The sequence below is a fragment of the Dermochelys coriacea genome, chromosome 11 (assembly GCF_009764565.3).
Source record: "Dermochelys coriacea isolate rDerCor1 chromosome 11, rDerCor1.pri.v4, whole genome shotgun sequence".
Taxonomy (NCBI): Eukaryota; Metazoa; Chordata; order Testudines; family Dermochelyidae; genus Dermochelys; species Dermochelys coriacea.
The window spans coordinates 33,589,044-33,612,318 of NC_050078.2; the positions used below are offsets into that span (position 1 = coordinate 33,589,044).

Sequence of the window (23,275 nt, forward strand, 5' to 3'; positions counted from 1 at the left end):
AATTAAGTCCGCCTTCAGTCAGTGGAAAGTCTAAAAACAGCACGGTAGAAGAAAATTGCCTACCCTCTTTCCCTCCAAGGGGATGGGCTGACAGAGCAAAGTACAATGTATATCTTCCTGCACCAGTGCTGGTGAATCCACACAAGGAATGAGTTTGCAGCAGGTCTGATTTAATTGCAGTCAGTGTTTTGTGCCTGCTTCTGTCAGTGGTGAATTTGGTTCAAACACAATTTTAATATGAGAAAGATTGAGGAAAAAACTACAGAAGAGCATTTTTTTTGTACACTATTTTAAATTTTCCAACTGAAATAACCGTGGAACAAATTGCCAATATCCTCAATATTGGTATGAATCAGAATGAAAATGTGTTCACCAAATTTTCAGATGAGGAATATTACAAAATGCCTGTGATCCAGGAAAAGCCAGTTAGAGGAATGGAGACAGAAGTTCAGAACAAGGATGAACAGAAAACACAATCAACACTTATAGTCCTTGGTTAGTGCTAACTCTAATTATGAGAATTAGGTGGTGTAACAGTAATTCCTTATGTAAGAGAAAAGTAAAGGAAGTTCTTACCATAGCTTGAGTGAAACTGATTATAATCAGTTTCTTCATACAGACCCTGACCAAAAAAAAATATCAAAGCAAGGTGCTTAGTTTGTTGCAGAAACCCGCCCGCCCGCCCGAAACAAGTGTTATCATCTCAAAGTTTAATCTTTAACAGATAACCTGGAGTAACTCCTGTTATTATATTAACAAAGTGAAGAAGTCAAAGTCTGTACACCATGGCAAGTTTTAAGTATTTAAATTTAATAATAACGTAGGAATGGTGGACGGAACTGGTCAATTCTGACGCACCCAATTTTTTCCCCATAATTTTATATTTGCAAAACAAACAAACAATCAAACCAAATAAAAAACTAACCCCTCCCCAACCAACCAAAAAACCCCTAAACAAAACAGGCAAGCAAACCAACCAAGAATGGCTCTATTTCTCCACATGCTGGAAATCTACATGGGGTATTCCGATGTCTGAAAAATGATACTAGTGTAATTCTCTTTGTACAAAACTGGGTATTGAGCAAAAGATTCTTGTAGTAATTTGATTACGTTTGAAGTTTCCTGAAATCAGGGCAAAAATGTAATGTTAATTATGGCCAGATTTTGCCTCCTGTGTAAAATAAAATGCAACAAACAACAACAAAATACACAGAAGGAACAAAGCTAAGTGAAAAATCTCTGCTGCCTTCAGGCCATAGGGTTTCTATTTAATTGTCCCATGTAGTATGATAGGTTTTGCAGGTCCTGAGATCTCTGGGCTTATCCTGAGGATCTTCAGGTAACTGGAGAATTCTAGGTTCTCTCACAAGGGAAAGACTCACCATGATTCTCCTAGGGCTGATCATTTAACACTGTATTGAATCAAAATCAAATTAGAACAGGTTTCCATCCCAGGGCCCGATCTGTACCATTGAAGTCAATGGGAGATTTATTATTGACTTCAGTGGGAACAGGATTGAGCTCTGTGTACTTGAATCTGTAAGAACAGAAGAGGCAAACATCCTGGTTTTTGCATCATCACGGATTGTTCAAGGAGTATCACTCTCCATCCCGTAGCAGAGCTTCAAAGGAAACCTGTTCTTAATCAGCAAACCCATTTTCCACAGGGGTTTCCAGGAATGGAGTGCAAACCTACCCGAGTTAATGTTGACAGGCTGATGCTGTGAATTCCATGTGTTCCCTGGTTCTAACCCCTCTCTGCCCATTTGTGCTCCCTAAAAATCTGCAGAGGCCTTATTGCGTAGAATTCACACAGAGAAGCTGCCACAGGAGCAGAGGGAAGGGACATATAGCTGCTACTTAGGCTTCACGACCCTTCTTTTTGACAGATATTTGCTCCTTTGAATGGCTTTTCCACTCTTCATTTTGCCCATTGCAAAAAACTGAAGTGTGATCTGGTCCTAGGTAGTAACTAGTTCATAAAATGAACTATTCTGTAGAGTTTCTTTGTATTATCTGTATTAAATGCAACTATTCTGGTCCTTCTTGCACCATTAATTTTCACTATTTCTCTCAAGATCAGAAATGAGGATGCTTTCTTCCACAGCTGGATCTTCAGAGTTCGTTTGTGAATAATATGGATTTCTGAACCATCGTACTCTACTGAAGAGACTGCTGTTCTGTTTGTACAGGCACCACAGAAATGTAGAAATAGCAGCCACCATCACCAATGTCAGCATTGCAGCTAGAACTATGACCCCACGGTGTGATGCTAAAATGAAAGAAGAAGCAGAAGAAAAGTTCTATAACAATGAAAGAAAGTCACGTCATAAAAATAGATGCAGAAAACGTTTTAGCTTCAGTATTTCTGATAAAAATATAAATGCATCACATAGTAGAATTTACCTTTTACAGTTTGCACTGTTGCAAAGATATCTGAAACAGAATCCAGAGTTAGCATGAAAATTATTCAGACAACTTATAAAAGTTAATGTACATGCTTTATTGTAAAGTTGCTACTTGTGGGAGAGGGGACATACTTTATAACAATAATGGGCCATCCCTGATTTAACTTTATCGATGTCAATGGGAGTTACAGCCAACTGGGATAAATATGGCCTGATGCATCATTTTAAATTCCTTCACTTACCAAAGTGCATGTGAGATAAGCACAGTCTAAGTATGAAGGAGCTAAATTCAGGAATGCTCAGTTATGGTTTAATCTGCTTCTGCAGAAGTCACTGGATTTTTGCCAGGGGTTTCAATGGAAGCAGGATTGGGCCGCTACTGGGTGAGGGTATCAGGCTCTAATACTTTTAAGTCTTTTCTATTCATACAGTGGAAAGATGGTCTTTTGGTTAAGGAACGAGTCTAGGAATAAAAAGATCTGAATTCTATTTTTGGTCCTCCCACAAATTTCCTGGGTGACTGGCCAAGTTCTTCTCTATAGGGGGAAATAACTTTTACATACCTCTAGGGGAATTGTGAGGTTAAATTGATTAATATTTGTGAAGCACATACTATACTACTGAGTGCCATAGAAAAGTCTATGCATAAATACTTGGACACAACTTTCAGTCATCCATTTATCTATATAAGAACTGTAGCAGCGTAGAAAGCAAAGATCTAATTTTTCTATTTGCGACCTGCTTTATGAGTCAGCTGTTTCATGAGAAGAAAACTTAGAAGATTCTACTGCTTTCCCCAAAATATATTTGATACAATTTAATGCTGGGACACTTATTTTTATGGGGGGGGGGGCGCACAAGAGAACCTTGCAAAATTATCACAAAACTTTAACATTCCCATCACATCAGCCTTGGTGATTGTGAAAAAGGTAGTGATATTTACACACACACACAAAAGAAAGAAAGAAAGAAATTCTCCTCCTGGGCAAGTAGGGGATCACCATTACACAGGCCTGGTTTGAGACTAACTAGCAGGGCTAATGCTGATTTTAGTGTTCTTGGGTGGGCTGGCAAAACCATTTTTTCATGTAACGTAATGATTCCTGTCCCCTGTGACCATAGAGTAGCACAACGTGTCAGCCAGACTTGGTACTTTGGGGAGGATCAGTGAGATAATTCTTTAGGATGCCCTATATTTCATTTCATTTCATTTCATATAAAAAAAAGGAGATGGAGAATCTCTTATTGTACAAATGGAGACTATTGTCTGTGCAGTTTCCAAGACTCTAAAGTGTTTCAAAGAACAATTTCTCGAATAAGCTAAGAGTTTGGGGGGTACTGGAGGTTTTTGTGCATATTCTGGTGAACTTTAGCACTTATATAGTAGCACTTTACAATCTACTAAAGAAGTGGCATAAAGTAAGTAAAGTAATTATTAAATTTCCCCATTTTATAGAGGGAAGACAAAGACAGACAGGTTAAGTGACTTGACCATGGCCACAGTGGGAGTCAGAACTAGGATTAGAGTAAGGGAGCTTGCTTCTATTCAGTCCACTATCCTAGGCTGTCTTTCACATTGTTTAGCAAGCTGCCCTTGTGGCTGTAGGCCACACAGGCTGCTCAGCAGAGCTGCTGACTCAGCAGTCTGGAAAGCAGCTACAGCAGCTCTAGCACCATAAGTAGCAGTACCCATTTTTCCCTGCAACTACAAACTGGTCTGCATCCCCATCAAAATAAGGTGACCACAACTAAGGATTTTAGGGGTCCTACAGGCCAATTTTGAATGGCATGGGGTAGGACCAGAAATAAAGAATGATCTTTAAGGAAAAAAATCAGTGATAAAATTGCAACCTTTGAAGTTAGTTCACTTCTTCAAAGTTACGTGCATGAATAAAAAGGGACAAAAAATTATCTATAAAAAATGAAATATCCTGTATATTTATAAACTACCAAAATCAAGTGAGGCCTGTGGCTACAGGCTTCATGAATGCGAAGTCCAGTTGTGAAGAGGATTGCAGACCTATGAGAAACTGAAGGTGCAATGGTATTAAAGGCCATTAACTGAACACCATTTCAGAGGAAGCCTAAAGTAAGGAAAAGGGGAAACCAGGGGCATATTAAACAATGTTATAAGGAGATGGTTATTTTCTTTCACATAAACACATACCTGTATCCATTTTACATACAAATCCCTTTTTCTCTCTGCAGGGAGATAATTGCCATACTCCATCTGTGGTCCTCAAAGCAACACAAAAATTCCCTTTGAGATGATCCAAGTCAGGCTCCCTGATGCCCCAGTTTGAATAATTCAAGGGAGAACCATCAAGCCATGTTACTGTGTAATCTAAGGGCAAAAATATTTAAACACTGTGAGGTCTGTGTAATGTGTGTTTAAATTCATGCTGAACAGGAAAGACTGAGGAGAGGACAACTGGACAGACAACTGCAGAGCCAACTCCCCAAAAATATGGGCAAAATTATCTTCTCTGATATGCACTGCAGGAGCTTCTTTTGTTCCCTCCATCTCCTATACAGGAAACCACTTGCATGTCTCCTGAATATCGATGGACTTTAGCAAATTCTTGTGTGGTTTCCTAGATCAGAGCCTCAGAGAGGTAGCCTACCTGCCAGGAGCAGACTGCATATGGGCCCAGCATTGAGAAACCTGTTTCTCACAACAAAAACAATGCCATCCATTATGAGCAGTTAAGGTGTGGGCAATGAAACAGGATGTCTCTCTGTGCTGTGGAGTAGAATGGTTGGTGATGTGGAAGAGGAGGGAATCTGCTCTGCAGTAACCAGCCATCCTGCCCCGGAAAGGAATAAGCGTATTATCCTTCCTGTGAGCCAGCCATTATAGTGGGACACAAGCCAGAATGTTCCAACTGAATGATCATAGCTTTAACAGCTACAGAGATAGAGCTTTGTATTTCAGGTGCACCCTAAACTGACAAAGACATCTGAGATAAACAAGTTGAGTGTTCTGGTAAGTGGTTGTCAACGCTAAACTAAGAACTGTACCGTCATATTAATGTATTCCATTACTTACTGTTTGCAACAAACTGAATGTTCAACCAAATCCTTTGGACAGAAGAACCAAAATGGTGCAATTCTTCCAGAACGAAAGCATTTTCATCGTCATCTTTAATAGTTAAAAGATTAGATCCTGCAGATGAAACATATATACCAAGTTTCTTCAATGTTGATCATGTTCAGAACATAATTAAACTCTATTCACCTAGCCTTACACAGTGGGAAATCATCTCCTCCAGCTGTAATCGTAATTCACTCTTCTAAAGATAACTAATGTAACCCCATGCTCAGGATATCCCTAAACCTCCGACTGCCAGAAGCTGGGACTGGATAACAGGGGATGGATCACTCGATAATTGCCCTGTTCTGTTCATTTGCTCTGAAGCATCTGGCACTGGCCATCGTTGTAAAGACAGGACACTGGACTAGATGGACCATTGGTCTGACCTAGTATGGCCGTTCTTATTTTTCAGTGGAGCCTTAGGAAGTTAGTTTTCCAATACCCAAAGCAATTCAGTAGGAGTGGGCACCTAACTCTCTTAGACACCTTTGAAAATTCCAGCCTCTTTCTTTAAACAAAATATTTTTGTTTCATTCTCACACACCACACGGGAGTTACATTTCCCACATATGGGCTTTTCTATAGAAGAAACAACACCTGTTGCATGGTGTCAAAACTTAATATTGTGCTTCAAAAGTTCAACATTATGCACACAGTTATGTTAGAGATTTTAAGTTACAGTTAAACTATATAACTTCTAAATTTACAATGCAGGTATAAATTTGAAACTGTCAGACTGTTATGAAACTAATCACAGGATCTTTACAGTAATCTGAAGAGAAAAATAATTGAATTTTATACAAAGGCAAAGAAAACTTTTATCATGCTATATTTTAGAACATTTGTTAGTTGTTTTAGTTAGCTACAACATCATCATCTTCACTCCCATATAAAACAGGCCACTATTTAAATAAGTTATTTAAAATGTTCAGAAAAATACATGACATTTTATTGCTGTAAAGATAACTAATAACAGATTACCTTGCTTTTTGCAAAATTCATATGCTGTATCAAAACTTGTACTCTCGAAAACTGTGGAAAACCTGTAGCAATTGCTTCTAAATTTTATCCAGGTGACATTTTTTTCTGAGCATAAGCCTCTGTATTCAATTAGTTTCTTTTCTGTGACAGAAATAACATTGTAGGTTTAATGGAGTAACACAATATATTAAGAAACATCCCACAAATCATTTTAGAATAATACGAGCAATAATTTTACACTTGAGAAGCATACATGTAAACTGGTAATCTTTTTACTGTATTATGGCATGGAAAAATCTTTATTTTAAAAATTATAATGAAAAATGGACACTTGACTCATCCACAGTTTAGATTATTTTTTCTCTTTTTTGCATAAAGCTAAATTGAAGTAAGGTATTCCTAAACCCAAATAAGATACATTAAGGAATACTGCCACATAATAAATACAATTATTGTGACTGATCCTGCTGCCCTTCCTCACCCTAGATGCCATCTGGTGAGAAATTAGCTCAATATATATTTTTTAAAATGGACAATAGATCTCATGCTACTCCCATTGAAGCCAATAGGAGTTCAATGGCAGTGGGACTACGCCCTTGGATAGGGTAATGTGGTCCTGTGTTGAAGGAATGTTTAAAGGATACTGCTTAGTACTGCAAAGGACTCAGCAGAGACTACCGTTAATTCAATTAAAAACTGTTAGTTACGTTTGTGTAACTACTTTTGAGGCACCATTTTAAATATATCACCAGTGTTGTTAAATAGGTCCTCCTTGTTTCCTAGGCAGTGCAATATCATTTATGATTCAAGTGAGAGAATGAAAACAGGATCTCGGTTTTTGGTCTTATTCAAAACCCCCCTCACACAGTAAATTGCCTGGAACTCTCTTTACCTCAGGGCTAAAAGACATCCATGGAAGGATTTTAAACTGTGGTTTGAATCCAGGAAATCTAGACAAGAGTCTACTCATTTCTAACTGATGACCCCCAAATCATCCATGTTTAGTGAATTTTATTAAAGTATATTATACCTCATGCTAAATCTAGTCTTAATCCAAGAAATCTAACATTTCTCATTTGTTTTTTCCAGTTACAAGAAGGTGTTTTCCTCTCTCCCATTGGCCTGAACCCAAAGTCCAGGTTTGTTTTTTTAATTTCGTTTCAAACCAACTTTTAGGCACCTAAAGACCACTAGGATTCACAAAGCCTGAGTTAAGCCCCTATACAATGAATGGGGAGAAAACTGGCACCTAAGAATGGGATTCACAAAAGCCAGCATACTAGGTGGCTACTCATCTCAGCTAGCCAATGGATGCCAAGGTGTGCTAAGGCCTGCCCCTCTAATGGAGTTAGGGGCCTAAGTGTGGCCTGTAGGGAGGTGCCTTCACCTGCTTCGGATTCTCAGTCATGGGGCCAGAGAGATCGTGAGTATGAGCATGACTCTGTGGCCTGGTAGTTAGAGCACTCACTTGGGAGGTGGGAGGCCCATGACCCAGTCCCCTTGAGCCACAATGGAACAGCTTCAACAGGAGAGACTGGGAACACCACATCAGAATATCCAATAGTTTAATGCTCAGAACAAGCTCCCAAAAGACAGGAGATTGCTGTTCACATCCCTTCTCCTCCTCAGGGGTCTCCCACATTGCAGTGGTCTACACCAGTGCTTATGAGGTGTAGACTGCTGCTGCTCTTTTTGTGTGAGCTGGCCTATGGTGGCTTGATCCGATAGACAAGCTTTGAGCACGTTGACTAGATCAGGCCTTCAGGTAAGTTATGTAAAGGAACTCCTATCTTCCTCCAGTTAGTGCATGACTCTGGGGCTTAGGTATCTGGGACATCTGACATGGGGTGTCATGCACATGCATAGAGGCAGAAGAGTAAGTGCCTAGGGAACTTTTACTGCAGTAATTTAAGCACCCAGTGAGTTTAGGTGCCTAGAGAGTTTGATGGTACCTGAGCAGGAGTTTTGTGAATCCCAGTAGGGCCTGATTTTGGGATTTAATCACCTAAAGCAGTTTACATCCTTTTGTGAATCTAGCCCTAAATACTTATATATTTTATAATAATCAGTATTCAACTGTGAACCAACATACTTCTGTTCACTTTCTTCCATAGACAATGTGTAAAACTAAATTTCTTGAGATTTAATATAAAAATAAACAATGACTTACCAGTTGGCACATGGCAAACTGCTCCTTGTAGAAGTCTTTCACAGGTAGCACTTTTCCACTGACCATTAATATCAATATAAACACAGCTGCCCAGTGACTGTGACTCCTCGTCTCCCCAAAAGGTAAACAAAGACTTGGTACCATCTGACCACTCAAAGTTAAGCCCATTCTGCCAAAATAAATTCAGGATTATTTCTCTTTATGAGTTATTGTAACACAAGTGGCTTCTTCTTGTGTGTTGATATCCTTTCCATGGGCTGGCAAATCTGGCTTTTTCTCCTCCAAGGCAGGGTCCTAACTAAATGATGCAGACACATTCCCAAGGACCATTGCTATGTAATTCTGCAAGACCCCTTCTACTACAGTTCCTGGCCAATGGGAGCTGCGGAGCCAGCACTCAGGGCGGGGGCAGCACGGAGAGCTGCCTACCTGCGCCTCTGCTTAGAAACAACAGGGACAGGTTGCCGTTTGTGGGGAGCCACCTGAGGTGAGCACCCCCCAGATCTGGCACCCTGAAACCTCTCCCACTCCCCAACCCCCTGCCCCAAGCACCATCCCACATCCAAACTCCATCCCAGAGCCTGTGCCCCAACTCCCAGCCCAGCAACCCAACTGCCTCCCTCTTGGTTAACCGGAATTTTTCACTTACCAGTACCCCTCATTCCCCCAACATGCTGGATAAAAAAGCTTTTACTGTACTAACTGAACCACTGTGGCAGCTGACCATGAATAAAGTAGTTATCTGGAGCATAAGTATACCAAGAATGAAGCCAAAGCCACTTCATTGGTCAGCTTACAAAAGGCTTTTTGCCTATGAATGTTCTTCTCTCTGCCTTTAAGCTTCCTTTCAGTGCTGGGACTCTAGCATCATACCAGCATCACATCATGCAGTGCTGACACCACACTGATTACAATTTACTTGTATGTTGTGTTACAACTAGAGATAAGCCCAAGCAGCATAGTTGAGTTTTGCTTCAGATTCCGAACTTCTCCCAAGTACAGGGTATTCAGCTTGAGGTTTTTGCTGCAAGCTCATCTCTATTTACAAATGCACCAATTTCAAGTGAATACACATTTCCTTTTTTTTTTTTTTTTTTTTTTTTACAGCTTGTTACTGAAAAAACTAATCTACAGTATCATATTCATATGCACAGACTCCATTACGTACATCTGAGGTAGACAGTCCAATCCAGTGGGCATATCCTAGTCTGTTTACAATGACAGTGAGGAAGGCTTGGTGATAATGGTCCGTAATGCTGACCAATTCAGTTCCATTGGCCATGCAGGTTTTTAAAGCAGCAAACCAAGTCATATTCCCATGTATTAGTTTATATGTTCTGTTTCCATATTCTAAAGTATCTGGTACTGGATACATCTCAGATGCATCTATGGCATGTCTGGACGTATCTGCGACAAACAGAAAGAAAAAGACAAAATATCCAGTATTTTCAGTATCAAACATTTTCCTTTAACAGACAATATTTAATAAATTAACAGTTCTCAAAGCCGAATGACTATTCTTGAAAACAAATGTAAAAATCCCAAATCTGTTAGTTCTTCTAGAAGCATCCCTGAGACCATGTCAACACAACAAACAAACATACACGCGACTCTTGTTTGAAATCACAGAAAGGCCAAAGATTGAATTTGTGTGGAAAATGAATGGATTCAGTACACAGAGAGGAAGGCTTTCTATCAACTCTCAAACTTTGAATTTCAACAAGAATTCAAATGGGAACTAATGCCAGTGGGCCTCAATCCCAGGGTAAGTACCCATAAAGTGCTATATACACAGAAATATGCACCAGCTCAGTGATGCTGTTTTACAGTGAGTGTAACCTTAGAGGGTCTCATTACACACCTGTTTAATGGGATCTCCTTGATCTCCCACTGGACTGAGGAGCTGAAGTAATCCAAAGGTTTACTTATCTGCTTATCATGCTAATAAGAGCCTGGTTTTGAATTGTAAAAAATACATATTTTGCACAGAGTGAGTAATGTACATATCCAACTGAGAGGTCTATCTTTTCAAGGAGAGAAAATTGTGCATTAACAATCTCAGAGTCAAAGATTAATCCAAATAGTACAAAGACGAAGGGATGCCTTCAGAAATTAGCTGTAAAGAACATCACGTTGTGACGGGTTGGATCACAGAACCCCCCTGGGGCTGCCAGCTGATGTGCCAAGACTACTTCTGCCCCTGCTTTCCCTGCCAGTTTAGGACTCCAGCACCCTGTCTTGTTAAGCCAGACAACCAGTCTGCTCCAGCACAGACCCAGGGTCTGAACCACATGCCCCAAAGCTGCAGACTTAATTGAACACAGCTTAAGAAGTGTTCCTGTCTTTAACACTCAGATACTCAACTCCCAATGGGGTCCTAACCCCAAATAAATCCATTTTACCTGGTATAAAGTTTATACAGGGTAAACTCATAAATTTTTCCTCTATATCACTGATGGAGAGATCTGCACAGCTGTTTGCCCCCCCCCAGGTATTAATACATACTCTGGGTTAATTAATAAGTAAAAAGTGATTTTATTAAACACAGAAAGTAGGATTTAAGTGGTTCCAAGTAGTAACAGACAGAACAAAGTGAATTACCAAGCAAAATAAAATAAACACGCAATTCTAAGTCTAGTACAGTAATAAAACTGAATACAGATAAAATCTCACCCTCAGAGATGTTTCAATAAGTTTCTTTCACAGACTGGACGCTGTCCTAGTATGGGCACAATCCTTTCCCCTGGTACAGTCCTTGTTCCAGCTCAGGTGATAGCTAAAGGATTTCTCATGATAGCTGCCCCCTTTGTTCTGTTCCACCCACTTATATATCTTTTGCATAAGGTGGGAATCCTTTGTCCCTCTGGGTTGCCACCCCTCCTTCTCAGTGGAAAAGCACCAGGTTAAAGATGAGCAGTACTTGTGGCACCTTAGAGACTAACAAATTTATTTGAGCACAAGCTTTCGTGAGCTATAGCTCACTTCATTTCTGAAACCAGGTTAAAGGTGGATTCCAGTTCATGTGACATGATCACGTCACTGTAAGACTTCATTACCCACTTGCCAGCCCATAGGTATACAGGAAGACTTACAAGTAAAACAGAAAGAAAAGGAGTACTTGTGGCACCTTAGAGACTAACAAATTTATTTGAGCATAAGCCTTCGTGAGCCACAGCCCACTTCATCGGATATAAAATCTCTCCGCTGTGTTTTCCACTGCATGCATCCGATGAAGTGGGCTGTGGCTCATGAAGGCTTATGCTCAAATGAATTTGTTAATCTCTAAAGTGCCACAAGTACTCCTTTTCTTTTTGTGGATACAGACTAACAGGGCTGCTAATCTGAAATCTGCCATTAAGTAAAACAGAGCCACCTACCGGTAATTGTCCTGCTTAATGGGAGCCATTAAGATTCCAAACCACCATTAATGACCCACACTTTGCATAACTACAATAGGATCTCAGTTATATTTCAGATTTCTAGTTTCAGATATAAGAATGATACATTAATACAAATAGGACGACCACACTCAGTAGATTATAAGCTTTGTAATGATACCTTACAAGAGACCTTTTGCATGAGGTATATTCCAGTTACATTATATTCACTCATTAGCATATTTTTATAAAATCATATAGAGAGCAACATCACACACGTATTCTGTGCAGTATCTCACTGATTCTGGCAAATGGAATGATAACAGAATCAGATGAGAGGGAGAAAAAAAAGATCAATTGCACAAAGCTGAAAACACTTATGAGCCAAATCAGTTGGGAGGAAGAATATAAAATCAGAAAAATGTGAATGATAATTGGGAATTATTTGGGAATTATTTAAGAACTCTTTATTGGATGCCCACAATCAAGGAAGAAGGCCCTACTGGTAAAAAAAAAATACCAACATGTTTAGAGGGGAAGTAAAGGCAGCTATAAAAATAGCGAAAATGTTATAATTTGCCCAGTATGATAATCTGGTTTATATTTTTGTATCACCTTTGTATGGTGAGGTATATCTGTATTTCCAAACTTGTGCTGTGTTTCTGTGTGACATCCCCAGACAGATTAGCATCATCAGTGCCTAGCCTGTTTGATGGCCCATCAAGGGTCATTAACTGCACAATGAACCCATTGAAAGGAACCAGTGAATACATCTTATGAGTCACCAAGGCATTTGGTATCCTGATGGACAGAATTCTAAGGCCTTTCCATGCCATGTGCTGGGCACCTTGTGTTTGGGACAAAGGAAGTACAAGCCTCATGGCAAAAGAATATAAAGGTCAGCTGCATCATCTCCATTTTGTCTTCATTCCTGCTTCTTCCCTCTGGAGTAACTTTTCTACAATCAAAGCTCTGAAAAAAGAACTAAATGACCCATCCCAAGAAGAAAAGCTATGTATAGCTCTAAAGTTTGTTTCTTGGTTCAATAAAAGATATTATCTCAGCCACCTTGTCTCTATAATAAAATTAACGTGGGACATATTAAATGGATTAAAAGCTGGCTAAATGATAGGTCTCAAAAAGTAATTGTAAATGGGGAATCAAAACAGGAGCGTTTCTAATGGGGTCCCACAGGGATTGATTCTAGGCTATGGTATTTAACATTTTATTAATGACCTGGAAGAAAACAAAAATCATCACTGATAAAATTTGCAGATGACACAAAAATTGAGGAAGTGTTGAATAATGAAGAGGGCAGGTCACTGATACAGAGTGATCTGGATCTCTTGGTAATATGGGTGCAAGCAAACTGTGTATTTTTATATGGCTAAATGTAAACATATACATCTAGGAACAAAGAATATAGGGCATAACTTACACAATGGGGGAATCTCTTCTGGAAAGCTGTAACTCCGAAAAAGATTTGGGGTTCAGGGAAGATAATCACCTGAACATGAGCTCTCAGTGCAACACTGTGGCCAAATGGGCTAATGCGATCCTTGGATGCATAAATGGGAATCCCAAGTAGGAGCAGAGAGGTAATTTTACCTCTGGATTTGGCACTGGTGTGACTGCTGCTGGAAAACTGCATCCAGTTCCTCAATTCAAGACGGGTGTTGCTAAATTGGAGTGGATTTAAAGAGCCACAAGAATGATTAAAGGCTTAGACAACATGCCTTATAGATAGTGATTGACTCAAGGAACTCAATCTATTTAGCTTAACAAAGAGACAGTTATGGGGCGACTTGATTAGAATCTATAAATACCTACATGGGGAACAAATATTTAGTAGTGGATTCTTCAGTCTAGCAGAGAAAGGTACAACATGATCTAATAGCTGGAAGTCGAAGCTAGACAACTTCAGATTGGAAATAAAATGCAGAATTTTAACCGCGAATAATTAACCATTGGAACAATTTACCACGGGTTGTGGTGGATTCTCCACCACTGCCAATTTTTAAATCAAGATGGGATGTTTTTCTAAAAGATATGCTCTAGGAATTATTTTGCAGAAGTTCTATGCCTGCATTATACAGAAGGTCAGACTAGAAGATTACAATGGTCCCTGCTGGCCTTGGAATCTATGGAAAAAACCCAACTATATTAGGTCTTCTAGTCTATTTTCCTCTCTGTGAGGATTGTTCTCTACAGTACTTTTTCCTGAAGTTTTCTATAATCCAGTTTTACAGGTCTCATACTGAATCTCATTGTCAGTAGTTTTTTCTGATGGTTAGTCTAAATTTCATACCATTACTCCAAGTTATGCATCACCCCAAATACCTGCTCCCCTCCATGATCTAAGATATGCAATGTATAGCCAGAAGAAAAAAACAAAGATAATACTCTTGGTATTGATCATGTAGCAATGTTGATTTATCTAAAATATTACAGATAATTTGTAGTTTTAGTCTGTTGACATGAAACCATGTAAGAGGTAATTTACATTCCACGGTTTATAAAGAATTTATACAACATACCACAGCTGAGAGAGAAGAAAGTGAGCAAGTTAATTAACCATGGAGAGGGCTGAGAGTGAGAGTAAAACAGAAACAAATCCTTACCTTGAGTCTTTTGGCAGATAAAACCATAATTTTTCTGACAGCTTTCTAAGTACCATTTTCCCGTAAAATGAAAATTAGGGTTATTTGATACCAAGGTACACAATGGAACTTGTTCTTGGATATTAGCACTGTTATACCTCTGACCCTGTAATAAACATGTATCATGATAATGAATAAACACTGCCTAAAATTAATATACAACTCTTAACTGATTAAAATAAAAATCATTACAAGAGAAAGCACGCAGAGGATTAACCAGCTGACAGTCACTAAACATGAAGAAAAGCAGTACTTGTGGCACCTTAGAGACTAACAAATTTATTAGAGCAAAAGCTTTCGTAATGCATCCGATGAAGTGAGCTGTAGCTCACAAAAGCTTATGCTCTAATAAATTTGTTAGTCTCTAAGGTGCCACAAGTACTGCTTTTCTTTTTGCGAATACAGACTAACACGGCTGCTACTCTGAAACCTGTCACTAAACATGAACATTCTGATGTTCAACATCATAATTAAAAATTGAAACATCATAATGAAAATTTTGCATAATTCAGTTGAAAGAATGTGAAATCAGAAATAACTAAATATTTCTCTATGCATAAAGCAATACACTGCACAGTACACTTCATGATAATTTTGATTCCTCAGTCTCTCTGGAGCAGATTTTAAAAACTGATTACCACTTGTTATGCCCCAAATTTTGAGCTTGTAAAAAGCTGTAGGAGGAAATGATGGGATATGTGTGTCTACCCAATTGAAGGTGTAAATCAAACAGCTAGATGTCTACAGAGGATCATTTTTGACCACATTTAATTGGACCTATGAAACTTTTCCCTCCATTATTAGGACGTGCAAAAGTAAGCCCATGTTGAGCTCCTGTCAAAAATCAGGCCCTATCCTTTTAAAAAAATCTTATGATTATTATGTACAAAACAACACCTCCCCACGAAACACATTTCATAAAACTTACATGAACTCCTTCAACTGGAAACCAATTGGAATATACCTTTGGATGTTCATTCACCCATTTTTCATAATCATCACTCTGCAGACCTATCCAAACACTAGTCTTCTGTCCAAACAGATTCATTGTTATGAAAGCTGCAGAAAGAAAGAATGAATTTTAACACATAAGTTATTGTAAGCCATTTGAGCAACTCTCTCTTTATAGCCACAATTAGCACATTAAAACAAAGGAAAAACTTAATTATCAGCCAATGCCATTTCATAGGTATTGCCCTTATTAGAAGGAAAGGGCATTAGCGGCATTTCATTTCCATGTAATTTTAAATTTACTGGTACTAATTGACTTCAGTGGGGTCAGGATCTAGACCATTACCTAATTAAGATTGAAGAGGTTCCCATAGCAGTTGGAACAATTTTAGTTTTTTGATGTGACTGTTTCACTGAAAATGCATTTCTCCATTGTAGTTAAAAATTAGACTGTGTAACGTAAAGCATGAAGGCTAGATTTTTAGTTCAACTAAAAAAAATGTTATATACATGACCAATTTTAACCTGGGACTTTTTTGAACAGAGAATATAAAAAGTGTCAAGCATACAGGTGTTCGTTAGACTCCAGTTTGGACTGGTCAGTGTATAAAAAGCAAATCTAATATAGTGTAGATAAGACCCAATGCTCTGTATTCATGTAACAAGGATACTAGTTTTTCATCATTACCACCATTATTTTTAATTAGGTAGATTTTACCATATCATAATGTATTTCTAATATAGGAATTTTATGAAGCAATCTTTAAAAATGTATCCCTCTGCTTTTGGCATTTCTAATTCATGTATCACCTTTGTATGTATGCACAAAGTGTTGTGCAAACGATAACTAATCCTCAAAATACACTTTTGAGGAACACAAGGAAATATTATCCCCGTTTTATAGTTTGAGAAACTGAGGAATGGAGATTTTAAAGAGATTGTTCAAAGTCACTTGAGAGAGTTAGTAGCACAGCCAGGTTTGGAACATGAGTGTTCTTAATTCCCAGTCCTGTAATTAAGATTATGCTTTACTTCTCAACAAAACAAATAAAATGTCATCTTTATTATAATGCAATACAGTATACTGTATACCTTGTTCTACTTCATTTTCAATAGAAGCAAGTGACCCATCCTGTTCACTGCAGAAAATCTGGGCAGAGTACCAGTTCGTCAGATGGTCTGGATCCTTTGGAATTTGTATCAAAAAACACTATTCCCAAAAGCAAAAAATGTTTAATTTTTTACATTTTAAAATGTGTTTGGTGATTGTTAAAGGTGCGGTATTGACAGCCCTGAAGACTATAGTCTTCTGATTACCCACAGAATAGGTACAACAAGGGCAATGGCCTGCCATTTTGTTTGAACCCTAAGCAAGAATGACAATCATTTCAAAGGGAGTCAGGGCAGGGCAGTGCCCATCTCTTTCAGTTTCTAAGGGGTTGTCTATACTTACATTTTATAGCACTCTAACTTGCTGGCTCAGGCTTGTGAAAAATCACCCCCCTGAGTGCAGCAAGTCTGAGCGCTTTAAAGCGCTAGTGTAGACAGGCTCCGAGCGCTGGGAGCGCTAATCCCTTCGTGGAGGTGGATTACCAGGAACGCTGCTGCGCGCTCGTGCGTGACCACACTCGCACTTCAAAGAGCTGCCGCAGGAGTGTTCTCGGAACAGTGCTTTGAAGTTTCCAGTGTAGCCATGCCCTAGGCCTCTCTGCCAAGACTGTCAACAAGAGTGAAAAATCAAGTTCAGCTGGGCCATGAATATTGTGAGTGGACATCTGCCCACCATGAATTGGGCTGAAGCCATCAAATCAATTCAAACAGGCCACTGAAAAGTAAACCTTTATTTACAGAAACACATCTCTTCTACATTCTTGGTATTAATTTTCAGTCACAACTGATCAGGGCTGAATTCAAAACAGTTTAAAGGTGAAATGTTCCTTGGGCCAAATTTACCCCTGAAGCCAATAGAGTTTAATCAGGGATGAGTCTGGCTACCTGTCTGTCCCTGGGTTACAGAATCCACAGGTTTAATATAGACCAAAAGAAAATTTTACCACTGCAACTCTAGTGTGTGAATAGACGTAGATTTATAATCTTTTCTGAACATTACTGTAACAACATGTAAAGGAATGTGACAATTTCTGAAGGAAAAATGCAAGGTTCCATTTAGCACAGACTTCTTGTCATATTGAAATCACATTCCTAGGTAATAAAAGCCTTCTTAGTGCACGTGGGCCATGGGGTATGGAACACTGAACATACGCGACACAAAAACAGGAGTAACTTCACACACATTTTATTCAACAAAGTCAAAACATTCTATAACTTAAATGGGACGACTTGTGTATAGAAGTACTGGTCAGCATAAGCATTTGCAGAATTGGGGCCTATATTTATATGCCTAAAAAGCCTGTTGTCAAAAGGGAAAACAATATCTTCAATAATCTGTAATATCCTTAAATAGTCCACTCACTATCATAAATTTGTATGGGTTTTGAAGAAACAAAAATAATTTTTTTTAACCTTGAATCCAAAGTACAGCCATCCTTTGGGACATATTCCTTGCTGGTTCTGGTCTTTTAGAATTTTTCTCTCTATTGTCCATATAGTTTTACGCTTACAAATAGAGGGAAGAGAAATGGTACAGTTTTCATCACCCCAGAGTCCTGTGAAAAATAATTACAGAAATTATGTTAATAAATTCATGTTAGAAAAGTTGCTATGTACATCGATTTGATGACTAAAAATTACTGTTTCTCAGATGTTATTGTTAATATTACTATAAAGTTATTGTCCAAATGACACAAGGCCCTACATTCAACTCAATGGTATTTCTCAGTATGTCTTTCTATATTAGAGCTGGCCAAGAACTGGGATTTACATTCCGCTGGAAATACTGACCTTTTCAATTCTCTGAATTGAAACAAAAAGCTGAAATTTTGAGATTTGCTGTGAAATGAAAATTCAGAAAATAATTGATTTGGACCGTTGAAATATTTTATTTCGATAGAGCTGAAGTGTTTTGTTTCTATCATTTAAATTAATTTAGTTTTTATATTATATTACAATAAATATTAAATATACTATTTAAATATTTTAATATAATATGAACATCTAAACAAAAGGAATCAAAACAAAAATATTTCAGCACTATTGAAGTGAAACATTTAGACTTATTTCTGTTGAAAAATTTTGTCAGAATAAACATGTTTCTGCTAACCATTTCAACAAATTCAATTTCAACAAAACTATGAATGGAAATTTTTTAACCAGCTCAAATCTATATGACACAACTTTTGAAAACTGCATCTGTTTAATTCCCAAATTTCAAAATTGGAAAACCAGAAAAGTTTGATTTTCACTAAAATTGGGCCCAAAGACTTCCCATTTGGTGCTGGAAGTAGAGGAAGCTCCCTGTCGCCCTCTGCTGCCGTCTACAAATATCACAGACAGAAACTTACTTGAGGGCTACACATTTCCTTGCTTATGTAGGTTGAGCTGTACACCATTCTGGGGCTCTTGCCCCCACCTTGGCCAGTTCCCCAAGCTGGGCTTCTTGCCCTTCATTCCCCCGCCAATCTGGCCAGCCAGCCCCCACCTCCAGGCAGGCAAATTGCCCCTTTTACCCCTCCCCCCTCCACAAGCTCCTTGACGACTCTCTGGCCAGGCCCCTTCACCCTCACCTACATTTACATTTAAGATGGATAACACACAACTTGAATTACATGAGCAATGAAGTGTGCAACCCTCTAGTGGCAATTTATTGCTGAGAATTATACAACATAGAGGGGCTCATGCTCAGAGGTGCTGAGCATCAGCAGCTGCCTGGGGAGTAGCAGGAGTGGAGCACCAGCTCAATTCTGCTACTATGCTCTAAAATCTTCCTGATCGTGTTGGTAGACTGTGATGACCCATACTAGAAAATACAAAAGAATAAATAATCACAGGGTCTCATTTCAAACTCACCCTAAGAGTCCCATTTTGTCTGATTTCATCTGTTCTCTTTCCTGTAAGCTCTACTAGACATCTTCACTTTTGGCCCTGAGGACAGCCATGCTCTTTCTAAAAACACAGCAGTGCCTTGGTTACTCCATGATGGAGCAGTGGATACTACCATAGTTGATACAATTCATGTGCCCCTCTGATAAATAGTAACACCACTTGCCTACATATTTCACCTTTGGGTGCCCTCATCGTCACTTCCAAACACTGCTTCTCACAAGGTAACAAAACTACACAACTTTGCCACTCAGCCTGCTCTCAACACTGAATCTATTTTGACAAACAGCAAACATCCTTTTGGTTGACACCTGGAACTTACAGTATTGCCAACCTCAAGTACTCAAAAATTATAAGTAAGGTCCCAAAAAATCATGAGATTATTAAAAATAATATATTTTAGGTTCTTTTTAAAATTTGACTTCTGTTTTTTGAGCCTAGGGTGCACCTAGTTACATTTTTTAGCTTTTCTCCACTGCCACAAGGGCTAGAAAGCTCATTTAATTTAATAAAAAAACCCAAAAGCTGAGACTCTTAAGTTACCAGATGACATCAGGAGCTGGGGCTTTAAGAAAAACACCTAATATCACAAGTTTCATGATAAAATTGTGAGTTGGCAACACTATAATTTTGATTACAGTAGCAAAAACATAGATCCAGCTAATGATGTAAGGAGCTGACAAGGGAATAACAAAACATTGTACCAGCAATCCTTAAGCAAATTGGCTGAAGAACCAAAACCAAGCTAGAGCACTGAGTTAGTAAAGTTTTGGGTTGGCATAAATACAGTTTACAAAAGTATTAAAAACCATTACTAAATCTATCCAGCTCATTTGGGATGAACAACTGGCTGAAAACTGGCAGTGCATTAGCTTTACTGCTGTGAAAGAAAAATTTCTAATATGCACTGAAGATTCATTGTATGATTGGATTATTTATAATTTTGATATTAAAAATTTGGAACTTTTAATATTTGTTTTTGATGCTTTGAGTCAGTCTCTGAGAATATTTTCAGGTTATTTTGCTATTGCTTTGTTCCAAATAAGAGTGTCACTGTCTAGCGTCCACTTACTGGAAAAAAAAAAAAATTAGATTGTGGGTTATTTTGCATGCTCTAGAGAAATATAAACCTCAATCTAATTTAGTAAAAAAATGTGCAATAACCCCTTCAGCCCGTAAAATGATTAGTTTCGTATTAATGCAACAAAGGGAAATGTAATATTGACCTGTCTGTGATGAAATGAAGCCACATCTTTCACCTTGTGTGCGCACAGATCTTTCTCTTCCTTCATTCCAGTTCTCATATACTAATGGTGACCCATCTCTCCACCTGCATAGAAACATTAAACATTTGGTGACGTTCTCTTCTTTTTTCCCACTCCTCAAATTGCCACTACATTAATAAATGTCACCAGACAGATAGGGGATAGAAAATGCCCCTTAATTAGCTCACAAAAAAACCCTATTCACGTTGTTGTGTTATATCCATTATAGCCCCTTCAGTAGAAATACTGTTAAAATGGGAAAAAACAGTAATAAATTCTGAATTACAGCCAACCCCCGACAATCTAAGTGGATCCTTGACACCCTATGTAGTCATAAAACACAGTTTTGTTTTGACAAACTGAAGGGCAATTTGTAAACAAGATCTTTCAATTAAAAATATAAATAAATAAAAGACAAAACAAAACAAAAATTCCAAGCACACACTTAAGTACATTCTTACCGAAATCCATCACTAGATACTTCAGAGTGCAATCCAATCCACCAGCGTATGTCACTTTTTGATAGCTGTAAGAATTTTTTTTTTAATCAGTGTTTAATTACATATAGTTCTCCTAGTAAAGCATAAACAAACACCTAAGGCCCAGTCCTGCTCCCACCAAGGTCAACGGGAGCAACATCAAGTCCAAATTCTGCTTGCCTTAATTTATGTGAGTAGGCCCATTGACTTCAGTGATACTATTCATGCAAGGACAGCAAGATTTGGCCCTGAGTTTGCATTTGGATCTCCAATTTACAGAGGATACACTGCCAATTTTAGGATTTATAGCTTGTCTGTAAAACTTTGCTGTGGCCTGAAAATTGCTACACAGGTCTGAACCTGAACTTGTTTTGTTTCAGAGTAGCAGCCGTGTTAGTCTGTATTCGCAGAAAGAAAAGGAGTACTTGTGGCACCTTAGATACTAACAAATTTATTTGAGTGTAAGCTTTCGAAAGCATCCGATGACGTGAGCTGTAGCTCACGAAAGCTTATGCTCAAATGAACTTGTTTTGTTTACTTAAGATATTTTTTAAAAAAAATCAGGTAATTTATTTAATTTATAAAATGCAAACATTGCCTTTTAGTATTAAAATAATGGTAAACAGTCATTACAGTTTGCAAATTGGTTACGGCACATTTTTAATGGCTTTCTTATTAATGCTCTACGTTACAGATGTCAAAGTGAGTAAGGTGTTCCTTAATCCAGAGAACAGATACAATACAGACAGCAACAATATAAGCTTCTACTCACTGCCCTACCAACATGTCTCTCCCCTGAACTGTGGTGGAGACCACATCTGGGGTGACATGATTGTTGAGTGTTTATAGATAAGGCTACATTTTAGTCACAGGTATTTTTAGTAAAAGTCATGGACAGGTCACGGGCAATAAACAAAATTCACAGCCCGTGACCTGTCCATGACTTGTACTGTATATCCCTAACTAAAAGTTGGTTCAGGGGTGCTCTGGGGGCGCCACGGGTACACGGGTGTGTGTGGCCCGGGACCGCTGCTGGAGCTGGGGAGGGGAGTTGGTGGGGCTGGCAGGCTCCCTACCTGGCTCCGCATGTCCCTGCAACTCCTTGGGAGAGGGAAGGTCAGGGCTCTGCGCACTGTCCCCACCATGAGCTCTGGCTCCGCAGCTCCCAATGGTGAGGAACCGCAGCCAATGGGAGCTGTGGGGGGTGGTACCTGCATGCAGGGGCAGCGTGCAGAACCCCCTGGCCCCTCCATCTAGGTCAGGAGCTGCAGGATCATGCCAGCTGCTTCCAGGGAGCTTCCCCCACCAGGTAACCGCCACCCCATACCCCAACTCCCTGATCCACTCCTGAGCCCCCTCCCACACCCAAACTGCTGCTGCTGGCGGCCCAGGGACTGCCTGAGCATTCGGACAGCCTCTGAGCCAGCTGCCCTGGCAGCTGCAAAAGACACAGAGCGGAGGTCACGGAAGTCACGGAATCAGTGACCTCTGTGACAGACAAGCAGCCTTATTTATAGACATTTAATCCTTGGCCTCTCTGTGAGACAGCTAACAAAGGAAACAATTGGTTTTAAATGTGCACAATACTGAAAAAGCAGTCGGTGTCAATGAGAAGTAATTAGTTTTCCGATAAAGATTTTCAGTCCATACAGTCAGTAGTAGAGCAGCTGGCCATAATACATGGTGGCCAAATTCTGCTCTCACTTATTGATTTTACTAGGGTTGCTATCATCAGAAATGAGAGCAGAATTTGGCCCATTTAAAAAAAATATAGAAACTCCTGATGAGAGGAGATGATTAAGGCACAAGATCAGTCTTGTGATTTGCTAAATATGGAAAAATTTTAACTAACGTTCAGCCCAGGCTGTGTTGCTTCAGGGACGTGCTGAGG

At 39.0% G+C, this 23,275-nt stretch overlaps 1 protein-coding gene across 2 annotated transcripts in view; it reads right to left on the minus strand.

Annotated features, from left to right (window-relative positions):
- Positions 1 to 391: 391 nt before the first annotated feature.
- PLA2R1 (phospholipase A2 receptor 1) overlaps positions 392 to 23,275 on the minus strand; it is a 77,179-nt gene continuing 54,295 nt past the window's right edge. The window contains exons 18-30 of one of the 2 annotated variants that reach the window (XM_038422567.2): positions 21,367 to 21,431; positions 20,867 to 20,970; positions 18,165 to 18,307; positions 16,734 to 16,851; positions 15,619 to 15,749; positions 14,652 to 14,796; positions 9,822 to 10,060; positions 8,654 to 8,822; positions 6,484 to 6,624; positions 5,458 to 5,574; positions 4,576 to 4,752; positions 2,407 to 2,436; positions 392 to 2,272 (exon numbers count right to left, since the gene is read on the minus strand). In XM_038422567.2, the coding sequence (XP_038278495.1) occupies positions 2,055 to 2,272; positions 2,407 to 2,436; positions 4,576 to 4,752; positions 5,458 to 5,574; positions 6,484 to 6,624; positions 8,654 to 8,822; positions 9,822 to 10,060; positions 14,652 to 14,796; positions 15,619 to 15,749; positions 16,734 to 16,851; positions 18,165 to 18,307; positions 20,867 to 20,970; positions 21,367 to 21,431 (1,797 nt within the window). In that variant the 3' untranslated portion in view covers positions 392 to 2,054. The remainder of the gene's footprint in view (positions 2,273 to 2,406; positions 2,437 to 4,575; positions 4,753 to 5,457; positions 5,575 to 6,483; positions 6,625 to 8,653; positions 8,823 to 9,821; positions 10,061 to 14,651; positions 14,797 to 15,618; positions 15,750 to 16,733; positions 16,852 to 18,164; positions 18,308 to 20,866; positions 20,971 to 21,366; positions 21,432 to 23,275) is intronic. The other variant, XM_038422569.2, reaches the window with a different exon arrangement.